Genomic DNA, 19,289 nt, shown 5'->3' on the forward strand with positions numbered 1-19,289 from the left:
TCTCAGGAGAGATGTAAAACATGGAGGTGCTCAAGCTTCCTCTTCCCCTGCTTGAAATTATTTGTAACATGGCAAGTGTTACAATTTTCAATAGGATAGGAGGCTGAAATAAGTGTTCGGGTTTTAAATAGATTAACCAAATGCTAGTTTGGCTGCAGGCCATTTGTCTAGTCTATGGTGTGGCCTAGTGTCTAGACTACTTTCAGGTTTTGACAGGAGTGAATTGACAGAGGCCATCTGACAAAGCGCTTCTGCTTTCATGGCATATGGAAAGAGTGGACTGCTAGATTTGATTGGTGGACTACTAAAAATGTTTCTTATTTGATGTGGTGAACGTAGCGTTGTAGCCATTTTCTCACATGTAGTAGACTTAATGCTATAAACACGCTGGCCTACAGCAGCATGCTATTTCTCATGCAGGGTTAATCTTCAGGCACTTAACATGCAAGGAATTTCTATTGGTGAGTATTGCATGTCCCGCTTTAGAAGAACAGGGAGCTTGTGTAACCCTCCAGATGTTGTAGTTCTGCAACTCTCTGCATTGCTGACCCCTGGCCTGACATGCTGGCTGCGGCTGATGGGAGCTGGAATCCTACGACATCTGGAGTGCCACAGGTTCTCCATCCCATCTTTGGAGCTACCTTTTTCCTAGAAGGGAAGGTGTGCAGCCGTTCCAGAAGCAAAGTGAGATACATTGGTGGGGGAAAGATTCACTTGCTGAACGTACCTGTCAAGTTGATTTCCAAGACACAAGCCTCCGCCTGCCAGAAAAGAGAGCAACCCTAGCAGCTCCTTGAACAATTTGAACAGCTTTCATGAACTGCAATGCCGTCCCTGGGTTTGGGGCTCCTGTCTACGACCCATAGTGGCCAACTCCTGGGAGCAGAGGTCCCTTTGCCCCCCCCCAAATTGAGGGGGCTGAGTCCCCCGCACAATTGATGGGCATTGCCATTCAAATAGTGTGGGTGTGCCCCACCATGTGATCGATTATGCAGGGCAGGGCTTTTCTGCCCCCCCTCAAATACTTTATTTAAGTTGTCCCCCCTGCTAGACCCCATGGAGAATGTGGGTCGCCCTTGGGGCTGTCATCCCATGAGACTGAGCTGCACTTACTTGGGAACTGGATGAGGGACGTTTACGTCCGAGGAAGCCCCCCGGGGACAGGCTACTTACTACCTGGACGGCTCAAGGTCGCACCCTAAACCCGGGTTGCAGTTTGCGGGTCCTCTTCCCGCCCTCCGCCCGGTGGGTGATGACTTCTTGCTCGCCTAGGAGTAAGACCTGGCGAAGGGCGAGCCGGCCACCTGGCGCTCCTTCGCCGAGCAGGCGAGCCAGCAACAGGCTAGAGGAGCGGCGGCGCGCGGTTGTCCCACGCCGGGGAAAGGGGCGGGGCGGTCCCTTGGCTTCCGCTCGGCTCGTCCTGGGGCTGGAGGGAAGCGGGAGGCTCCCAGCCCCCTTCCCCCCTCTCCTTCCCAGAGCGGCAGCAGCGCCTCGATGAGGAGGCGGCGGAGGAGGAGGTGGGGAATCCGGAGAGCGCCTCCCTCCCCGTCTGCCGAGCGCGGCGCACTCGGAGCATGGAGCCCGCCTGAGCCACTCGGCGGGCAGCAGCTGCTGCGGCACAACATGGAGGCGGCAGCGCCGCCGCCGCGGCTGCTGCTCCTATCCCTGCTGGCCGCCGTGGTGCTTCGGGGCAGCTTGGGCGCCGTCGGGGGTAAGTTTCGGGGCGGGGCGGGGGCTCCGGCGGGCGGCAAGCTGCCTTTCCCGGGCTCGGGGAGAGCGGGGAAGCCTTTTGTTGTGCAGACGGAAACTTCTCCGCGCAACTCGAGAAGTGGGACTTGGTGGGAATGGAGGAGGCTGGCATGGGACGGAGGCGGCGGCAGGGAGGAAAAGCAGCAGCCCAGGCGCGGAGGGCGGAAAAAACGAGGTGGGGGGGGATCGGGGAAGCTCGGGGCCGTGAGGATCTCGGGGCCAGTGTCCGCAAGGGACACTGTGTGCGAGGGCGACCCGTACCAGATCGGGCAAGAAAAAGGACGGAAAGCTGCTTCGTTGTGGCTACCCCCCAGCCAACAACTTCTCATTTAAAGAAGGAGGGCGCTTGCGTGACCTACTCATCCCCCAGCACCAAAAAATAAATGTTGGGTTTTTTCTGGTGTGTGTGTGAGAGGGGGGAGCCTTCCTTTTTCCTGATGGCCAGGAAAGGATTCCCGTCGCCTTTTGCGTGCTGCTGGGCTTTCGAGCTCAACCTTGTGCCTCGAGAGCGAGACAAAAGTCTCCCCCCTCCCCGTTCCCAGCGCTTTGCGGCCCTCAGACGCAGTGATTTCCCTGGAGTTTGGAGGAGCTGGTGTCGGGTGTCGATCACAGGCAGAATCAAACTTTTGGCATCAGCGTTGGGAGTGGGGGTTGGGGGGGAGCAGATCTTCTTTCCTTTTATTTTAAAGTTGTAAAGGGGAGGGTATGGGGGAGAAACGAAGGGAGGGAGGGAGAGAGAGAAAGACTTGCTTGACTTGTGAAACTTAACACTTGGCAAAACAGACTTCTGAGAAGAGTTTGTCTGTCTGGGGGTTTACCCAGACTTTAGCTACAGTGAACATTTGTTCCCTTGACTGCTCGGAGCGTTCAGACAATCACGTCCATTTCCATATCAATTAGCACTCGTTTTAAACTTTTGGAGGGAATCACGCTTTTCTTCTGCTTCTTCCTTAAACCTCTGTGCACATTCGTGTGCGTGTGTTTAAATTCTGACTGGAAACTTTCTGCATTCATACGTGATATATGGAGATTAAGAAGGGTGGTGGCGATGGTTGTAGCTGTATTTTCCCTATGGCTTCTTCTATTGGGCTGGAAAAGTGTCTTTGCTTCTGCATTTGATAAGCTTCAGTCCCATGTAGTGCACAAAGCAAATGTGGACTTATTTGTCCTATTTGAGAACATTTGTTCTGTTCTTGCCGAAAATCCCACGGTGCTTAATGTCTGAATACCAGTATGGTGATAATAATTAGAAAGTGATCCAGGGGTTGCCACCAAAAAGGGAGTTCTGAGCTGTACTTTTCTGCTCCTTTCTGTCATTGCCTACAGGAAAGTTCCAGTTTGCACGCAGGGAGCCTCGCGCAGTAGCTTGGTCTGCTTGTTGTCTGCGTAGCAGTCAGCAAACTGAAGTTTTGATGCACTAATGAATGTTAATTGTTGTAATTTCCCAAGTAGTTGAAGAAATATAGCAGTGTGGCTAACAGTCAGTAGAGCACCCCCTCAGGGTAATTCGTATTAGGCCACCCACTTCTCTTGCAGTAGTTACCAAGAACTATCATTTAATATGGAAGCTCTAACGAAAATTCCTCCACAGCCGCTGTGTTCTGTTTGTGCATGGTTTTAACTATAGGTGCATGTTTGTGAAAAGGTTTCTGCACCTCTGATAATTGAATCTCTTTCTGATAAAATATTTTAGGAGAATCTTGGTGTCATTGATCCACTAGTTTGTTGCAGTGATGAGGTAACCTCATAGCTATTGTGGTCTTTTTTAAATTTTCCAGGAGCTCAGTTCTCTGAGGAATGGTGTTGTTTTATTTAGTAAGGCTTCTGTTTAAAATCTTGTGTGGGGCAAACTGAGGCCAAAATAAGCCCAAAGAGGGGCTGTTCTCTGATAAATTTTAAAGGAATATGAACACAGCCACCATGTATCTTTGTTAAATGAACTCTGTGTACTTAAGGTGGCCTGCAGCTTAGGGTGAAAAGGAGCAGCTGCTGTATACCTGTTAGTTTGGGCAACGTTTGTTTGTAACAGCACATCCAATAGAAAGGTGTGTTTAATTTACTTTGGTAGGGATTCAGCTAATGTTTATTCTCTAACCAAATAAAGGATTTCCGTAACATTAAAACCATAACCGATAAAACTTTAAATAACTATGAACAGTGTGTACAATGTTACTTGTACACAAATTTAAAATAATTGCAGTCAATGGGTGATGACTAATATTAGTCATACTGGGGGGTCCAATCCATTGAAATTTTTTAATCCATTGATTTTACTGGGTCTGCTCTTCAGTATGTTTAATGTTGGATATCATTTAGTGGCTGGCATTTAGCAGAGCTGTGTTAAGTGGTAGAGTCTAGGATATTTAAGCCGCACCTTTTTATTTAAATAAAAAAGCATTGGTGTTATCATTATCTATTAAGAGTGTTTTGCATAAGGGATCCTATATTCTAGTATACCTGTGAACTTTTTTGTCACTTTGTTTTTTCAAAATTGATAGTTGGTTGACTATATCTAATTTCTACTTACAATAGTATATTTTTGCCTTTTTCTGGTCAGCTGTTGGTAAGATAGTACTGTTAACTCTGCAATATCCCATTATTCATTTTGTGGTGCTCACACTAGTCTCTGTTAGCTGTGTTGACCATCAAGAGAGCAGTGAGAAATAAAAATATTTATTCTTTCTTGTCCCCCCCCCCACTATTCCCCCCTGCACTCCCCAATATCTGGAATCCTGGAAGCAGAAATTCTGATATAGTGCTCTAGACTAGTGTTTCCCAACCTTGTGCCTCCAGCTGTTCTTGGACTACAATTCCCATCATCCCTTGCCACTGGTCTTGCTAGTCAGGGATGATGGGAGTTGTAGTTCAAAAACAGCTGGAGGCACAAGGTTGGGAAACACTGCCTAGACCCCCAAATTATTGTCATTTGAACTGCCCAGAAGTGCATTGCACACTTACTGTGTGGGCCTCCTAAAGTTAAGAAAATAAGCGATGGGAGGGGGGGACTTGATGGATTTTCTAGTGGTACTGGACCTCAGTTCCATCAGATTCATTCAGTATGGTCCGTTGCCAGGGCCATGGGAATTGCAGTTCAGCAACATCTGGAGGGCCACAGGTTCTTTCTCCACATGAGCCCCAAATACTATTCTCTTGTTCTTATTTCCTATTCTGTCACTGGCATATAACATGCATTGCCAGAAACATTCATTTCTCCTCTAGGCACACATTAAATTGAGCTGCTGCTGCTTGAGTATAGGTAGTATGTGCAGTGAAATGCATAGTCTGTTGCTTGTTTTCCTAATACACATTAAAGCGGGAGGGCAGTGTTCAACATAAATAATTTTTTTTGGAAAGCTCACATACTATTCAGAATGTTAGGTTAATGTTCCATTTAGTTTTCTCAAGATGAATGTTCTTGGAAAGTTGCAGCTGCCACACTGCATTCGTTTACATCAAGCAATAGCAATCATGATTTAAATACGAAGGAAATAAATTTATTTAAATTTAGGGATATTAGATCAGGTTAGGATTCAGGTAGGTAGCCATGTTGGTCTGACACAGTCGAGATATATATTCTCCAGTAGCATCTTAGAGACTAAGTTTGTTCTGGGTATAAGTTTTCGTGTGCATGGATGGTATCTGAAGATGTGTTCATGCACACGAAAGCTTATACCCAGAACAAACTTTGTTGGTCTCTAAGGTGCTACTGGACATTAAAAATATATATTGATAGAGAGATAGATAGATAGATAGATCAGGTTATGGTTGTAGATGTGAAAAGCAGTCTTGTGGTACTTTATGTGACAACTTTTTAGGATTCTGGTCATTTCAGTTTTGAAAGTGTACTATGCTTTTTAGCTATATGTGTTTGAGAATTCAAACTGATTTCCAAGTGTGAAAAGAATATGTTAATGAGAAAGCAAGTAGAAAATGGTTCCAGGTTTTGTTATTTCTAAAGCAGATTTCAAGATTGATCAGTTGCCAACACACAGCTTCTTAAATGTGCACTTAACAGTTGATGGATGTGAAATTCTAAATACAGTAGGCATATTAATGAAGCAAGAGATTTTAACTTCAATCCTCTAGTTTATGAAATGAGCTGTTGAAGATTGTAGTCATCTGCTTGTTTTGCTTTTTTAAAAATTATTGGGATTAGAAAAACATGTGAAATTACCTCACTGAACTCTGTGCTTAAAAACTGCTTGACCTTGGGATTTCCATAGAACTTAAGTTGAGGCAGGGGTTGCCAACCCTTTTTGGTGTGTGGGCACATTCGCAATTTTGAGGGAGTGCTGTTGGCTTCTGACATATAGAAAGAAAATGCACATAAATATGAAAACACTTTGCTTTTCCATGGGGTTTGGGTAAAAGTTGCATGCAGCAGAATTAAAACAGATCCCTTTGAATTGGTTTTGGGCTAAAGTAGTGCTGGAAAGCAGCAGGTTGTGATTCCTATGGTTAGTCTATGGAGAAAAATGTGATCTGTAATGTATGGAAAACATGTAAAAACTTCATGCAGTTTCAAAAAGTCTGTTTTACTGGATTTGATGTATGCACAGTCAATCATCTTATGCATTCTACAGCCTTTCTTTCTTTCCTTCTTTCCGTCTTTCCTTCTTTCTTCCCACCAGTCTCCTAGATTTACTTATCCTTATCTCCGCCATTATGGTCACCCTGTAGGTATTGTGAACATTGAAAAGCTCACAGAAGTGAAAAAGGAAATAGCATCATTCTTCAAACTTCCTCTTTTAGCTCTATGTACTTTTGAATCATAGAATTGTGGAGTTGGAAGGGACCCCCAGAGTCATCTAGTCCAACCCTGTGCGATGCAGGAAACTCAGCACGCGGTTCCACATACAATCATACCAGACCTGCTTAGCTTTGCAAATGTGCTAGCAGTTTTATTGCTGCACCACCTTTGCCACATCATGGTGGTGGTGGCTGAGAGGCTTCATGCTGGTCAGGGGAGTCCCCCCCCCCAAGAACTGTGGGAACATATTATGTCAAAGCCTCTGTGTTAATGCCACATGTGCTGTCTGCTTGCCTGAACAATTTCTCCAGCTGTTCTTATCTTCATGGAAACTTGGTGCATATATGAACTGCGGCCTGAGCACTGTCTTAAATTCCTGGAAATTGGATTCAGCATGTTCATCTGACTTGCACTGAAGGCTCCATGGGGCTGAATCACTCTGGAAATTTGACCATCTGGACAGTGCCACCCACCCTTAATTTGGACAACTGCTCTGGAAGGATATCATGGTTGATGGTATCAAAAACCACTGAGAGGTCAGGGAGAATTAACAAGGAGACCTTTTTCCTGTGTCTCTCCCAAGTCCACTGGCTCATTGAGGAAAAAGCCAGTGAAATATTGTACATGTGTCTAGTGTGTCTACGGAACCAAACTATGCTGTAACATCATAAGCCTTTTCCTCTTCTTTGTTAAGAAGACAATGTTGAAGTTTTACCAAACTTTGGTAAATACAACTTGAATGGGATATTGAAGTCTGAAGTTTGACTTTGTCCAACATATTGGTAAAATAAAACTCAAATTTCATGGAAACTTTTATTTTGTGCCTCATATTTCCTAGTCTTTACATATGGACTGTATTAGTGAGGTTGCCTAGTAAGAGCTTCTCGGGTTTTTAAAGATTGCTCTCTTTCCCTCATTTTCTCTTTGCCTTACATGTTTAGCTGTCTTGGTGCTGTAAAAGAAAACAACCAGTCCTTGATTTTTAATGTATATTTTAGTATGTAATGAATGACAAATTCAGAGGTGCATATGAGCTGTATTTTTCTTCTGCACGGGATGAGTGGGTGTTACGAAACACAAAAGGAAGATGGGCATGAACATTAGCAATGAGTCCTGATTACTGGGTTGTTTGCCGCAGAGTAGGATCAGTTGACGGAATTAGTTTTTTGACATATATGTAATGAAATGATAGTGACAGGTGTGACTCTTGGGGTCACTCATGCCCCATTCTTGCTCCCTGCACAGACTCAGTTGAAGTATAGCACTTAACTGCACCTGGGATCTCCCTGAACTATCACAGGTTCAGAGGAATATGAGAGGATATTGATGCACCCAAACTGGCACTCTCTTACACCGGACTTGAAAATAACATCTGATCAGGCCCTATGAATATTTAGAAGATGTAAATAAGTCAAACATCTGAACTAGGTCTCTCTACGGCAGGGGTCAGGAACTTTTTTCATCCATAGGCTGGTCCAATAGGCTGGTCCACTGTCCCTCAGACATTGTGGGGGGCCGGACTATATTTTGAAAATATATATGAATGAATTCCTATGCCCCACAAATAACCCAGAGATGCATTTTAAATAAAAGCACACCTTCTACTCATGTAAAAACACCAGGCAGGCCCCACAAATAGCCCAGAGATGCATTTTAAATAAAAAGACACAGTCTACTCATGTAAAAACACACTGATTCCCAGACCGTCCCCGCGCCGGATTGAGAAGGCGATTAGGCCGCATCCGGCCCCTGGGCCTTAGTTTGCCTACCCCTGCCCTACAGCATTGGTATTAGCAGTAAAACATTGTGTTAGTTTTCTCCTAACCCCAGGAGTGAAGCTTCTCAAGCCCGGGAGCTGAAATTGGCCAAGTACCTCTGATCCTTGGAGCCTAGGCTACTCCTTTCTTCCCAAGCTCATCCCTCACCAGCCCTGTACCCTCCTCAAGTTGTTTGTCTAGTTTAGGCATGTCCAAAGTCCATTTTGGGGGCCTAATCTGGCCTGCTGGTCAGTTTAATCCAGCCCCTGTAGCAGTTTATTTCCTGGGGTAAAAAACCTCAATAACTTCAATCCTAAAAAAGGCCAACAACTTTGGTAGGCTCTCTGGTCAGCCCTCATGGCCCTTCATTTAATCAAATCTGGCCCTCTGAAAAAAGTTTGGACACCCCTGGTCTAGTTGAAGAGTGTTTGAACTGTGATAATGGCCCTTGCTTGTCCTGAATGGAGGATGGAAGGGTGTGTGGATACGTCACTCATTTTGCGTGGCTAGAATATACTCCATTGTTACAAAGCTTTTGCCTCAGGCCTTGTCTATGCAGTCCCTGGAAGGTTGTCCTTGACAGAATGTGACCCTCAGGTTTCCCCACCCTGTCCTAAAGCTTGATTCCTCCTTAAGTGTGTCTTCAGAGTTCCCAATACTTCTCCATTTATAGTTGCCAAATATGTGGAGCATTATAAAGACCTGTATAAAATGCAAATCATATAAAGCTGCGCATATTTCATGTCTGAATTTCTTAAATCTATAGCTTTCAGGGCTTCTATCTCTTTTAATGTTTTACATAAAGTAAAATATTACAGAATTTGTACTCCGAAAGACGTTCAAATAGAGGACATTGTCAGGATCCATTCTAGAATAATATAGTCTGCTGCTTGCCAACTTGAAACAGTGGCTTGCTGATCCTGGCTTGTTAAGGAGCAGCAAACCATGATCCCGGGTCTGGAAGGAACTTGAAGCCAAGGCTCCACACTTTGCTTAATCTGCTTGTGCAAACTAGGAGAAGCAAACCAGGAGTGATCAGACTCATTCCTGATAAGATACAACAAACCAGAAAGTCTGGCTTATTGTTGCATGTGGATGTGGCCACCCTTTGGACCCCAAACCATGAGTTAAAAGAGAAACGTGTCAGTGCTGTTTTGCTGAAGAAGCACAAGGCTTGTAGTGCTGTGCCTCGATGTATGGAGAGTGTGAGAGACAATGAGTAAGGAACATACAGGCTTTAACATATAATCTCAGCTGGGCCATAAAGACAGGGAATTGGAGAACCTCCCTTGATTTGGGGTCCCCTTTCTCACCTCTGCTCTTCTGTTAGGCTGCAACCAGATTTCCATAGGTGTAAGAGGCATTTTGCAAGCAGAAGACACTTTGGATACAAGCCAGTGTTCTGCGGTATTTAAAGGCTTACTGGTTTCTTATGGCATGACCTTGAATCAACAAGAGCTGTCCTCATCAGATACATGACATATACACCCCATGCGGGTTGAGGTACAGTGGAGGAAAACCATCTTTCCAGTCCACTTCATGTCTTGAATGAAGAAGCCTCTTGACTATGAAAGCTCATACCACAATAAGTGTTAGTCTGTAAAGTGCATCTGGATCTAGTTAGCTAAGCTGCATAAAATGAGATTTAAATGGAGTAGAGGAAATAGATCCCAAATTGTAGTGGATTACTAATAAGTCGGACTTGAATCACTTGAAAGCTGCCCCATGTGACTTCTAGAATTCACACTGTCTGTCTGTTCTGTTCCACACCCATGCCTGCCCCCCTCCCCCATTTCCTAAACTTTTTCTCATGGGAACTGTGAGACTTCACCATGGTAGATGGGACTGCTACTTGGCAATCTGGTGTACATTCCTTAATTTGTATTTGCAGCAGATTTGAATACTGCATAAGGTTTAAACTGAACATACCGGTATATTTCTAGTTTAAAGCTGTGGTCATTTAATGCAGTAAGTGAGAATCTTCTTTTGGATTTGTTACTTATGAGTAACTGGACTTGCAGTGGGATCCATTTTCTCCTCCTCATGTGTGTCATCCTTTAACTGAAAGAAAAGTTGTGTGATTGTACAAAACCAACCAACAGTTAAAGCATTTACTGTACAGAAGGTAACTCTGGAATTTGCGCTCCTTTCCAAGAGATGTTCAGCCAATTGGGAGAATAAATTTTTTGATGTAGCTTTGAAATAGAATTAGTTGCAGATGACCAGTACTTTGTTTGCCAGCAGCTAATGATCTGGAATTGAAGACTGCTTTGTGGAGCATCTGATGCCGTGCCTGCCCTGCCCCTCGCCTTCTAAAACCATCTCCTTGATGTCTGTTTCTTTATCACCCTCCAGAACAGGAGCTCCCTCCATATGTTTCTGGACTTATCAACTCTCCTCATCTGGCCATGCTACTGGCCATGCTGCCTGGAGCTGATGGGAGTTGTAGTCAAGCAACAACTCAGAGGGTCACAGTTTAGACACCCCTACTCTAGAGTCATATTACTAGAATACAGCAAGTGTAATACTGACAACTAGCTGTGCTGCTGGTCCTACCAAACTGCCTATGAAAGTTAACAGGAAGGGTTGGGATATGCTTAAAGAGATGGTGGCGGAAGTGGGGCTGTTCTGCCTTGGATTCCCATTGCTTCAGGCATGGCCAAACCTGGCCCTCCAGCTGTTTTGGGACTACAATTCCCATCATCCCTGACCACTGGTCCTGTTAGCTAGGGATGATGGGAGTTGTAGTCCCAAAACAGCTGGAGGGCCAAGAGTGTGTGTGTTCCCATGGAGAAATGGCTCATATGTTACTACTGGTGAATATGAATTGACCTTTGGTGGGACAGTAGAGTGTGGTGGAATCCCAGGAACTAGCTTTTTAATACGTGTACATTTGGGAAGGAAAGGGGGTAATGTCCGTCTCATTATTTTATGGCACACTTTAGCATCCTCTGCTATTTTATGTACACCTGGCAGGTGTTCTCTTTTTAGGGACATAGCAATACAGTGAGTTTCCAAAGACTGGGGGGGGGGGTATATCAATCAGCATTGACCTCTGAATATTGATAATTCTGATGAATCTGCAAGGCAGGTATTTTGGAAATGTGTCAGAAAATATGCATATAATTTCCTAATCATGTTTACATGACTGTTAGCATTCAGCAGTGCACCTCTGTGTTTTTTTTTTAAATTTGCCAGATATCTGGGATTGTTAACGTTTCAAACGTTGGTTTTGGAAACTCAGTTTTAACACAGATTAATTAGTGATTAGTTAGTGATACACAGCCATCCAATGACGGATTGGTGTTATGGCTCTGAAAACAAATGAATGGTATCATCTGAAAGTTGTGTTTAAAAAGGTTATTGGCCAACCACACACTGCACTGTTTGGAGTGCCCACAAGGGCTCAGATCACGTATGCTTCCTAATTCTATCAGAACCTACCAAGTATTGACAGTCAGAGAAGCAGCAACACACCACAGCAACACTCCCACACACCACTGCAGTAGGTATAATTTCTGTTCCTTTCACTATGTTTAAAAATCTCCAATAAAGTAGTTAAAATTCATCCAAACCTTGGTGCTATTGGTGTTCCTTTCAATATGTTTAAAAATCTCCAATAAAGTAGTTAAAATTCTTCCAAAACTTGGTGCTATTGCCTGACTGGAAGGTTTTCCTGATCTGTGATGATGCCCTTACCTGCCTGGATGAAGAATTAAGAGAGGGGGGGGGGTGAGCACGTATACCTCTGCCTTCTGTGTGCTTGAAATGTGGCTTACTGTAGAAAGGCAAGAATTGCATCCTTCGCTCTGCCCATTTTTCTCTCCGCCCCCTTGTTCCTAGGAGGTTGTCTATGAGGGAATGCAGCCCTGGAGCTGAATAAGGTTCCCTGGCTTAGGATGTGACCTGCTTTCTCTGTTACACTGAACTGTAATAGGAGTGACCCCGAGACCCTTACTGGAGTTTTCTTTTTATTCCATGAAAGCTTTTACTTAAGACTCAAAGCAATAACTAGCAATCAAGGCGTCAAAGTGTTTGCTCACCATTGCCACTCTAACTATGTAAATATAACATATAAGCCCTTTAAAGGAAACAATGTAATGTTGCAATCAGTGTATTAGTGTATCACATTCTTCAAATGATGTATACTTAAAGGTTGTCTCCAGGGCTTTTTTTCAGCTGGAGCTCAGCTCCAGCACCTCTCCGGTGGGTGCCATTGCCAACAAGGGAGAAGTTCATGGTGAGCTCTAGCACCTCCTTCCTTCCTTCCTTCCTTCCTTCCTTCCTTCCTTCCTTCCTTCCTATATTTTTTAATTAGTTTTCCAATATACCTCCAATAATAGCAAAATTATAACAATAACTATTAATTCCCAAATTATACAGTTATTGAAATGCCAACCAACTTCCAATTAATACATTTTAGTTAAAGTGGCTCCCTGCATGGTGGTTTGGGTGCATTTCCAATCTTATATCACTGCATTCCATAATCTTAAATAATGTCAGTTACATTTCAGTTACAATAATAATCTCTTAGTCAACAGCTACATAATTAATGATTTCACTTGTGATGTTACAATATATAAATTTATAAAGTTTAATGGTGGTGTAGGAGGGATTTTGCCAGACGAAGTGTTTTTGCACTCAGTGCCTCCCTGCCTTCCACATTTCATGCCAGAGCAAGAGCCAGGTATCGAGATGAACTGTGAGTGAAGCCCATTCCCCCGTTCTTGGGGGGGATTTGCAAGGATGAGTTACCCTCTGTCATCCTTGTTTTTCCTTTGCTGATGATCCCCTGCTGTCATGGGGGCTGCCTCCATTAAGGCAAGCCTGGACCAGAAGCCTCTGGCACCTCTTTCTAGAAAAATAGCAATGGTTGTCTCCCAAATAAAACAGAAACCCAGTTGAATGTTGTGTATACATGTTACGAATACAAAATGGTTTTTGTGTGTGTGTTTTTAAACCCACACAATTAATTCAATAATTGGGAGATATGGGAAACTTAAAAAGATGTGGGAACTGGATATTGGCACACAAATTCTTCCCAAGGATTGGAATAACATTTGAGAATCACAGCCCTTAAAATTTGTTTCCAGGTTTTTTAAAGGGAAAACTTATTAAAATTATTATACAGATGTTGTCACACTCCTTTTCAAATGTCAAAAATATTTTATTCTATATCACCTAATTGTTGGAGGGGTTACAGTAAATCTAGTACATGTTATCATTTATGGTCGGAATGTCAGTTAGTGCAAGATTTTTGGAATTTGATAGAAATGTTAAATATTACTAAAGAAACTATCGTTGTCCAAAATTAATGCTACTGAATATTTTTGATGATACCAGTGTAAATATATTGGAAAAAGGGGGATGTCTTATATACGATCTTGGCAGCACACAAAGTTATTGCAACTGAATGTAAAACAGCCCAGAATCTTACTCTGGATACTTACTACTGCTCACTCTGGAATATAACTATCATGAAGGAAATCATGCATAATTTGAGATTTTGACAAGGACTAGAACCTCCAGATTCTTTTTATGTGATTTGTCATTCCTTTATGACACGTACAGTGGAACCTGTCACAAGCCTGGCATATCTGGAATTATACTTTGTGGTCTGATAAAGTTGATAGTTTTTACTTGGGCTTTGTTATTTTAACTCATGCAACTACTCATGTATATATTTCATTGTTTTTTCATCTTAATTCTTGTCTGTTGTTATATTAAGAAGGAATAATACTAACAAAAGCTTGACAAAAAAAAGTAAGTGGCAGATAGGAAAAAGGGAGGATCATAAGTGGTGCGTTGTAGGGTAACCATTCTATTTAATATCACTGCTGAAGTTGGACAGTGGAGTATTTTACTGGTAATAATAAGGGTGGACAGAGCTTCGTGTACTTCAAGTACTTCATGAACAAGAGAAACCTACAAGGAGTGAGAGCAGATACCAAATGTTTGCGAAGGACATGTCTGTAATTCCTGTAGAACTGTGTTACCTAATACACATAGAGTTCGACATGGGTGTGTGTGTGGTTACATTTAAGCAATGGGTTTCCCTGCATGTGCAGAGCCAGCTCACTTGTCTATTCCATGTCCTTTTTAGATGTTCATATCTGTTGTGAGCCTGGTAGTGGTTGTGGTTCTGGGGAGTGGTTGTAATTCTGTTAATTAAAATAACCACTGAGACAACCTCAGGGCAAACCTGTTAAACAGCATTAATAGATGTGAGAAGGCCGCAGACACCCTAAGCGGTCCTCAGACCCATCTCCCACTTCCTTAATGATCTGTTCCTGAATACCCTGCTTAGCCTGTTTTGAGAGAGGCTTGGAAGCCCCAGCAAACAGAAACCTCTTCATATAGAGGACAAGCTGACCACTTTAAGTAAAGGGAATTACACTCTATATCTCTTAAGGCTGCAACCCTAACAACACCAACTTGGGAGTAAGCCGCATTGAATTCATGAGCAGGCATGGTTCGTATTGTGTTGTGATTGTAGTCATTGACAGTTTTTAAACCTAGAGAGTGGAATTCAGTGCCGTGCTATTACAAATGTTCCATCTGCACAAGCATTGCAGCTTGTCCCCACCCCAGCCACCCACCCGGCACTGCTGTTGGAATTCTTCTGAGCCCCACACAGGCCAATTTTGGGGTGCAGGGGGAGGAGGACAGGGGGAACCCCATTGTGCAAGCAGAAGGCATACACAGGGCTTCAACTGATGGAGTACGTTAGGTGACTGCAGCCCAGAATACACACACATACAGAGAGAGAGAGAGAGACTTCTTCTTTTTTTGCATTACTTGATTTTTCTTCCCTTGTCTAACCATTCTTAACAAAACTGTTCAGAAACAGAGGCACAAGTCTAGTTGCCTGTGAGTTCATTTTATTTTATTTTGCAAGATGCTCTTGGAGGATGACGTCTGGTTTACTAGCAGTTTCTTTATAGTGGTTTTGCATGGGAGATGGGGAGGGTATGTTGGGGAATATTTTTAGGAGCAAGAAAGAGTTGCAGTACAATAGTTTTTTACTTGTTTGCTTCACAAACAGTTTTGCAGAGAAGAATAGGTAGTTTGTGCCTGTCAGCTTTCAGCCATAGTGACTTTCCCCCCTTCTCTCCTTTTTCCTATCAAGTTGCTTGATAATGAAAAGGAAATAGCAAGGGAAGAGCACCAGTGTGATAGGGCTTCACTGCTTGCCCAGCATTACCTTATAAAAACTAGTCTTGCAAATAGTTACTAGAGGCAGTTGTGGCCAGATGGGTGGTGACTGAAAAACTTTCACTGCTTCCCTCTTCCCTGGATTTTGCCATGATTCCTTGGCTTGTGTGCTTATTCCAGTGTACCATTTGGCTCTCTACATTACTGCAATGTAGACATATGCTAACTTGCTTCTCTTTTTGTTACAACATCATTTTCCATGGTTTTCATGCTAAAAGAGCAGCCTTTGTTTTAGTAATTATCATAGTTTGACTCTCCCTGGAGATGTGTGGATTTTATTTGGTTTCCAATCATTCTTCAGATTTCTGACAGGAATCGAGTACTGATGGGTTACAACTGTATTATCTTCTTAAAACAAGAATTACACATTATAATTAAGAGGAGGAGGAAAGCAAGAGTAGAGGAGGATTTGACTTTTTCAAACCACAAGTGAAAGACACGGGATTCAGTTTGCAGGATTTGCTCAGTTCAGATGCAATGACCAAACCATGGTTTACCCGTTGGGAAGGAAACATGCACTGTGCTCAAGCATTCCATCCTCCTCTTGTGCACATCAATTCCCTCTTTTACTTTCTGTCTTGTGGTGGCAATAGATCTCTATGAACTCTGAACTGTGCAGATTATGTTGTTGGCACTAAACACAGATTGCTTCCAAACTGGAATTGGAAGCCAGTTTGATTAAGACACCACAGTGAACCATTTAGGAGAAAGGATTTGTTGTGTGTGTGTCTAAAGGGAAAAAGGAGAGCATGAACCTGTAGCATGTTTCTGATGGCTAAACCATGATTGAAATCAACTACCAACACACATAACCTGGTCCTGTTATTGTACTACATCATCTGCACCATAATATAGATAAAATAAGGTGCACACTACAGACACTTCAAATGATTCAAAACGTTAAACAAGCAACTAGATGCCATTCCCCTCAAGACGAAGTTTATATTCTAGTCTCTCAGACTACCTTTCCCCACTTTCCATCCTGAAATCAATTTTTCCAAGGATAATTTTTTTATTTGGCATACAAGGATTTTATTCAAACTTTGGAAACAGATAAGTGATATAACATGGGAAAAATCCAGAAATCATCGTGCTTAGCTATGCATCTCTTCACATTTTTCTCATGATGTTTTCAGATTATTTTCTGATCTGAAAATCTCATGAGAGGTGGCCTTTCTTAAGAGATTTGCTGTGTTTCCTGACTTCTCTCTGTGAACAGAAATATTACGGAATCAAGCTCTGGCCAAAACTGGAGTGAGGAAAGAGAAAAGGCATGTTTAAAAATATGGATTTTTAAAGTAAACCATCTCTGGTATCATCATATGGGCTGCTTATGAAACGCACACAGACACTTGAGGCTGTCTTCACATGATGGGTGGGGTTTCCTCTTCCATTTCACATGAGCCTGATTTTAAACTAGGTTAAGGCGTGCTTTTTTGCTTTTGTCAGCTTAGCTTGAATTTGTAAATGACTTGCCATATCTATAGCGCCTGTGTGAAATAGTTAATGCTCTATAATGCCAACAGGCAAGAAGAGTTGTTGTTTTTAATTGTAATTGGCTCAGTTTGCATAGGAACAAGTTCAAGTCATTTCTTATTTTAAAATGTTCCAGGTACCATAAATATGCAAGGGAAAGTATTCCCTGGACTCATATTTAATTTTTTAGGTGGGGTTTTTTAAAAAAATGTGTGAGAGTTGTTATGGTTTGGACAGCAACTTAGCCGATTTCTAAGACTTTGTGGTAGGGAGGGTATTAAATGATGGTTTAGTTATAATGGAAAATTTGACTTGCAAAAACATTACAGGACGTCAGTAAATAAAACCTTTCACAAAGGTATGCTTGTTTCTGATCAGTTTCTAGTTCCAGATGTTGGTTCTGCTGACTCCAAAAACTTGACTAGGTTTCAGGAAAGTTGGAAAGATACATTGCCTTTACCATCTGTACTGAATATACCATGCACATACTTGGAAGAGAAATTAATCTGAAATATGGAGCAATGCTCAGAAATCTACCCAGGTCAGAAATAATTAATCTGCAGAGTTTCATAGCAGCTAACACAACACCCTTTCTTATTTCTTATTCTTGTTTCATAAGAATCCTTGGGCATGTCATGTGTTAGAATAGTTGATACTTAAAATGTCTTTCACGTTTTAATTTAAACATTGTTGGACATTGGAGGGGGTGCAATTGCATTATGTTTGAAGGTATATTTTTTAAAAAAAACCCAAGTTCTTAAATTTTCTTTTAGAGCTCAACACTTTAATGATGTTCAGCGTGGGGGGACAGGATCTGGTGGAAAGGGATTGTTCAAATGGTAACAATGGTATGAATAACAGCATGAGTTGTGTGTGTGTCAGCCCTTCTTTCCAAATGTCTTTCAAGTTTCTCTTTATTGGAGATGCTTCTGCATTAGCCAGGAGCACTGATTAAGGTCAATTCATTCCTTATGGCATCGCTTCTCAGGGGTCAGGATTGCTTTGTATTTCTGGAACTACATGAAGGGAGATTCTAAATTTCCTTTTGTATTGTTGTTCAGAAATCTGAAATGCTGCTTTCAGTGCTACAGAGACTGTGACTGTGGGGTTTCTGAGACGGTCTTCCTTGAAACTACATGTGGCATGATTTCAGCATGTTTCTTTTGTATAGCACCAAATTGTTTATTAGAGATGAACGTAACCAGAATTGGAAATAAAAGTACATAAGGGTAGGCATTACCAAGCCTTCTCTTCTCTTCTCTCCCCCTCCTCATCCTTTCATTCTGTCAGCACTTGTATGCACTGCAGGCTGTCATTGTGATCCAGATAATCTCTGCTTTTATTAACATAAAACCTAGCCCTTGTGGCTTTAATGGGAAGTTTGAAAAGTCCTATAGCGGTGTATCCTGGAGGCACAGACACTAAAAACTTACTTTCAGGTTGTCTGATTTCTGAGCCTGTTTTGCTGAGATGCCAAGCTATTATTTCTTTAAAAAATAATAAATTGAGAACACCCCTGAACAACCAGGAATTGTTTCCTTAAAAATGAGAGATTTTGCAAGTGAGAAAATCCATGCTTGGGTGAGAAAAAAATTGCTGTTGGCATGTGAAAGTTTTCTTGCTTTAAAACAACTAAACTATTTTGTTCTTTTTATTTTTATTTGGGAAGAAAATACACTGCCAACAATAATAAAAACTACCATGATGATAAACTGCATAAAATCAACAATACAATTATATCCCTAAAACAAATGCAAAATGCATCACAAATCAGTAGGGGTTTTGAAGGTGGTAGTTCTGTTTTCTTCGCAGTATCAATTTGGGGGATGCTCAGTTGCCATTTGTCGCCTTTTGGGCGTACTATCATTGATTGCAATTGTCGTAAAGGGGAGAGGGACTGCACCCCCTGGATTTTAAATCACATGGGGAGCCTGTGTGCATGCAACAGGGCCCCTATTTCAGCCCTTTGAACCACCCTCATGTAGGCAGCAGGAAGGCAGGGCCAGCAAGCATGTGGACAGGAGACCCAGTGAATATGGCACTGCTCTCCTCCTGATGAGATTTAAATTACATGAGAGGAGCATGCCTGCAATCTGCGCATCTGAATTCAGAAACTGCACAAGAGATGCATAAAGTGATGCATACTTGTCAGCCTATGGCCTTCAACTTATTATTCATATTTTAATGAAGCGTAGATAGGGCTGGCTCCCCAGTATGCAACAAAATTGAGTTTGCTCATGTTTTCACCAAACAAATCCCAAAAGAAACCTGATCATCATGATGTGTATAGTCAAGAACCTATAGAGCCAAGAATTGAACTCTGCTGTTATGAGTTGTGGGTA

General features: G+C 42.5%; 1 protein-coding gene across 2 annotated transcripts in view; it reads left to right on the plus strand.

Moving 5' to 3' along the window:
- Window positions 1-1,387: 1,387 nt before the first annotated feature.
- Window positions 1,388-19,289, plus strand: part of LRP5 (LDL receptor related protein 5) — a 117,169-nt gene continuing 99,267 nt past the window's right edge. For both annotated transcript variants that reach the window (XR_014568127.1, XM_083756101.1), the window contains exon 1: window positions 1,388-1,711. Coding sequence is in view for 1 of the 2 variants with exons in the window: in XM_083756101.1 (XP_083612227.1) it covers window positions 1,495-1,711 (217 nt within the window). In the remaining variant the exon portion in view is untranslated. The remainder of the gene's footprint in view (window positions 1,712-19,289) is intronic.

Source organism: Podarcis gaigeae (assembly GCF_964106915.1).
Source record: "Podarcis gaigeae genome assembly, chromosome: 1".
NCBI lineage: Eukaryota > Metazoa > Chordata > Lepidosauria > Squamata > Lacertidae > Podarcis > Podarcis gaigeae.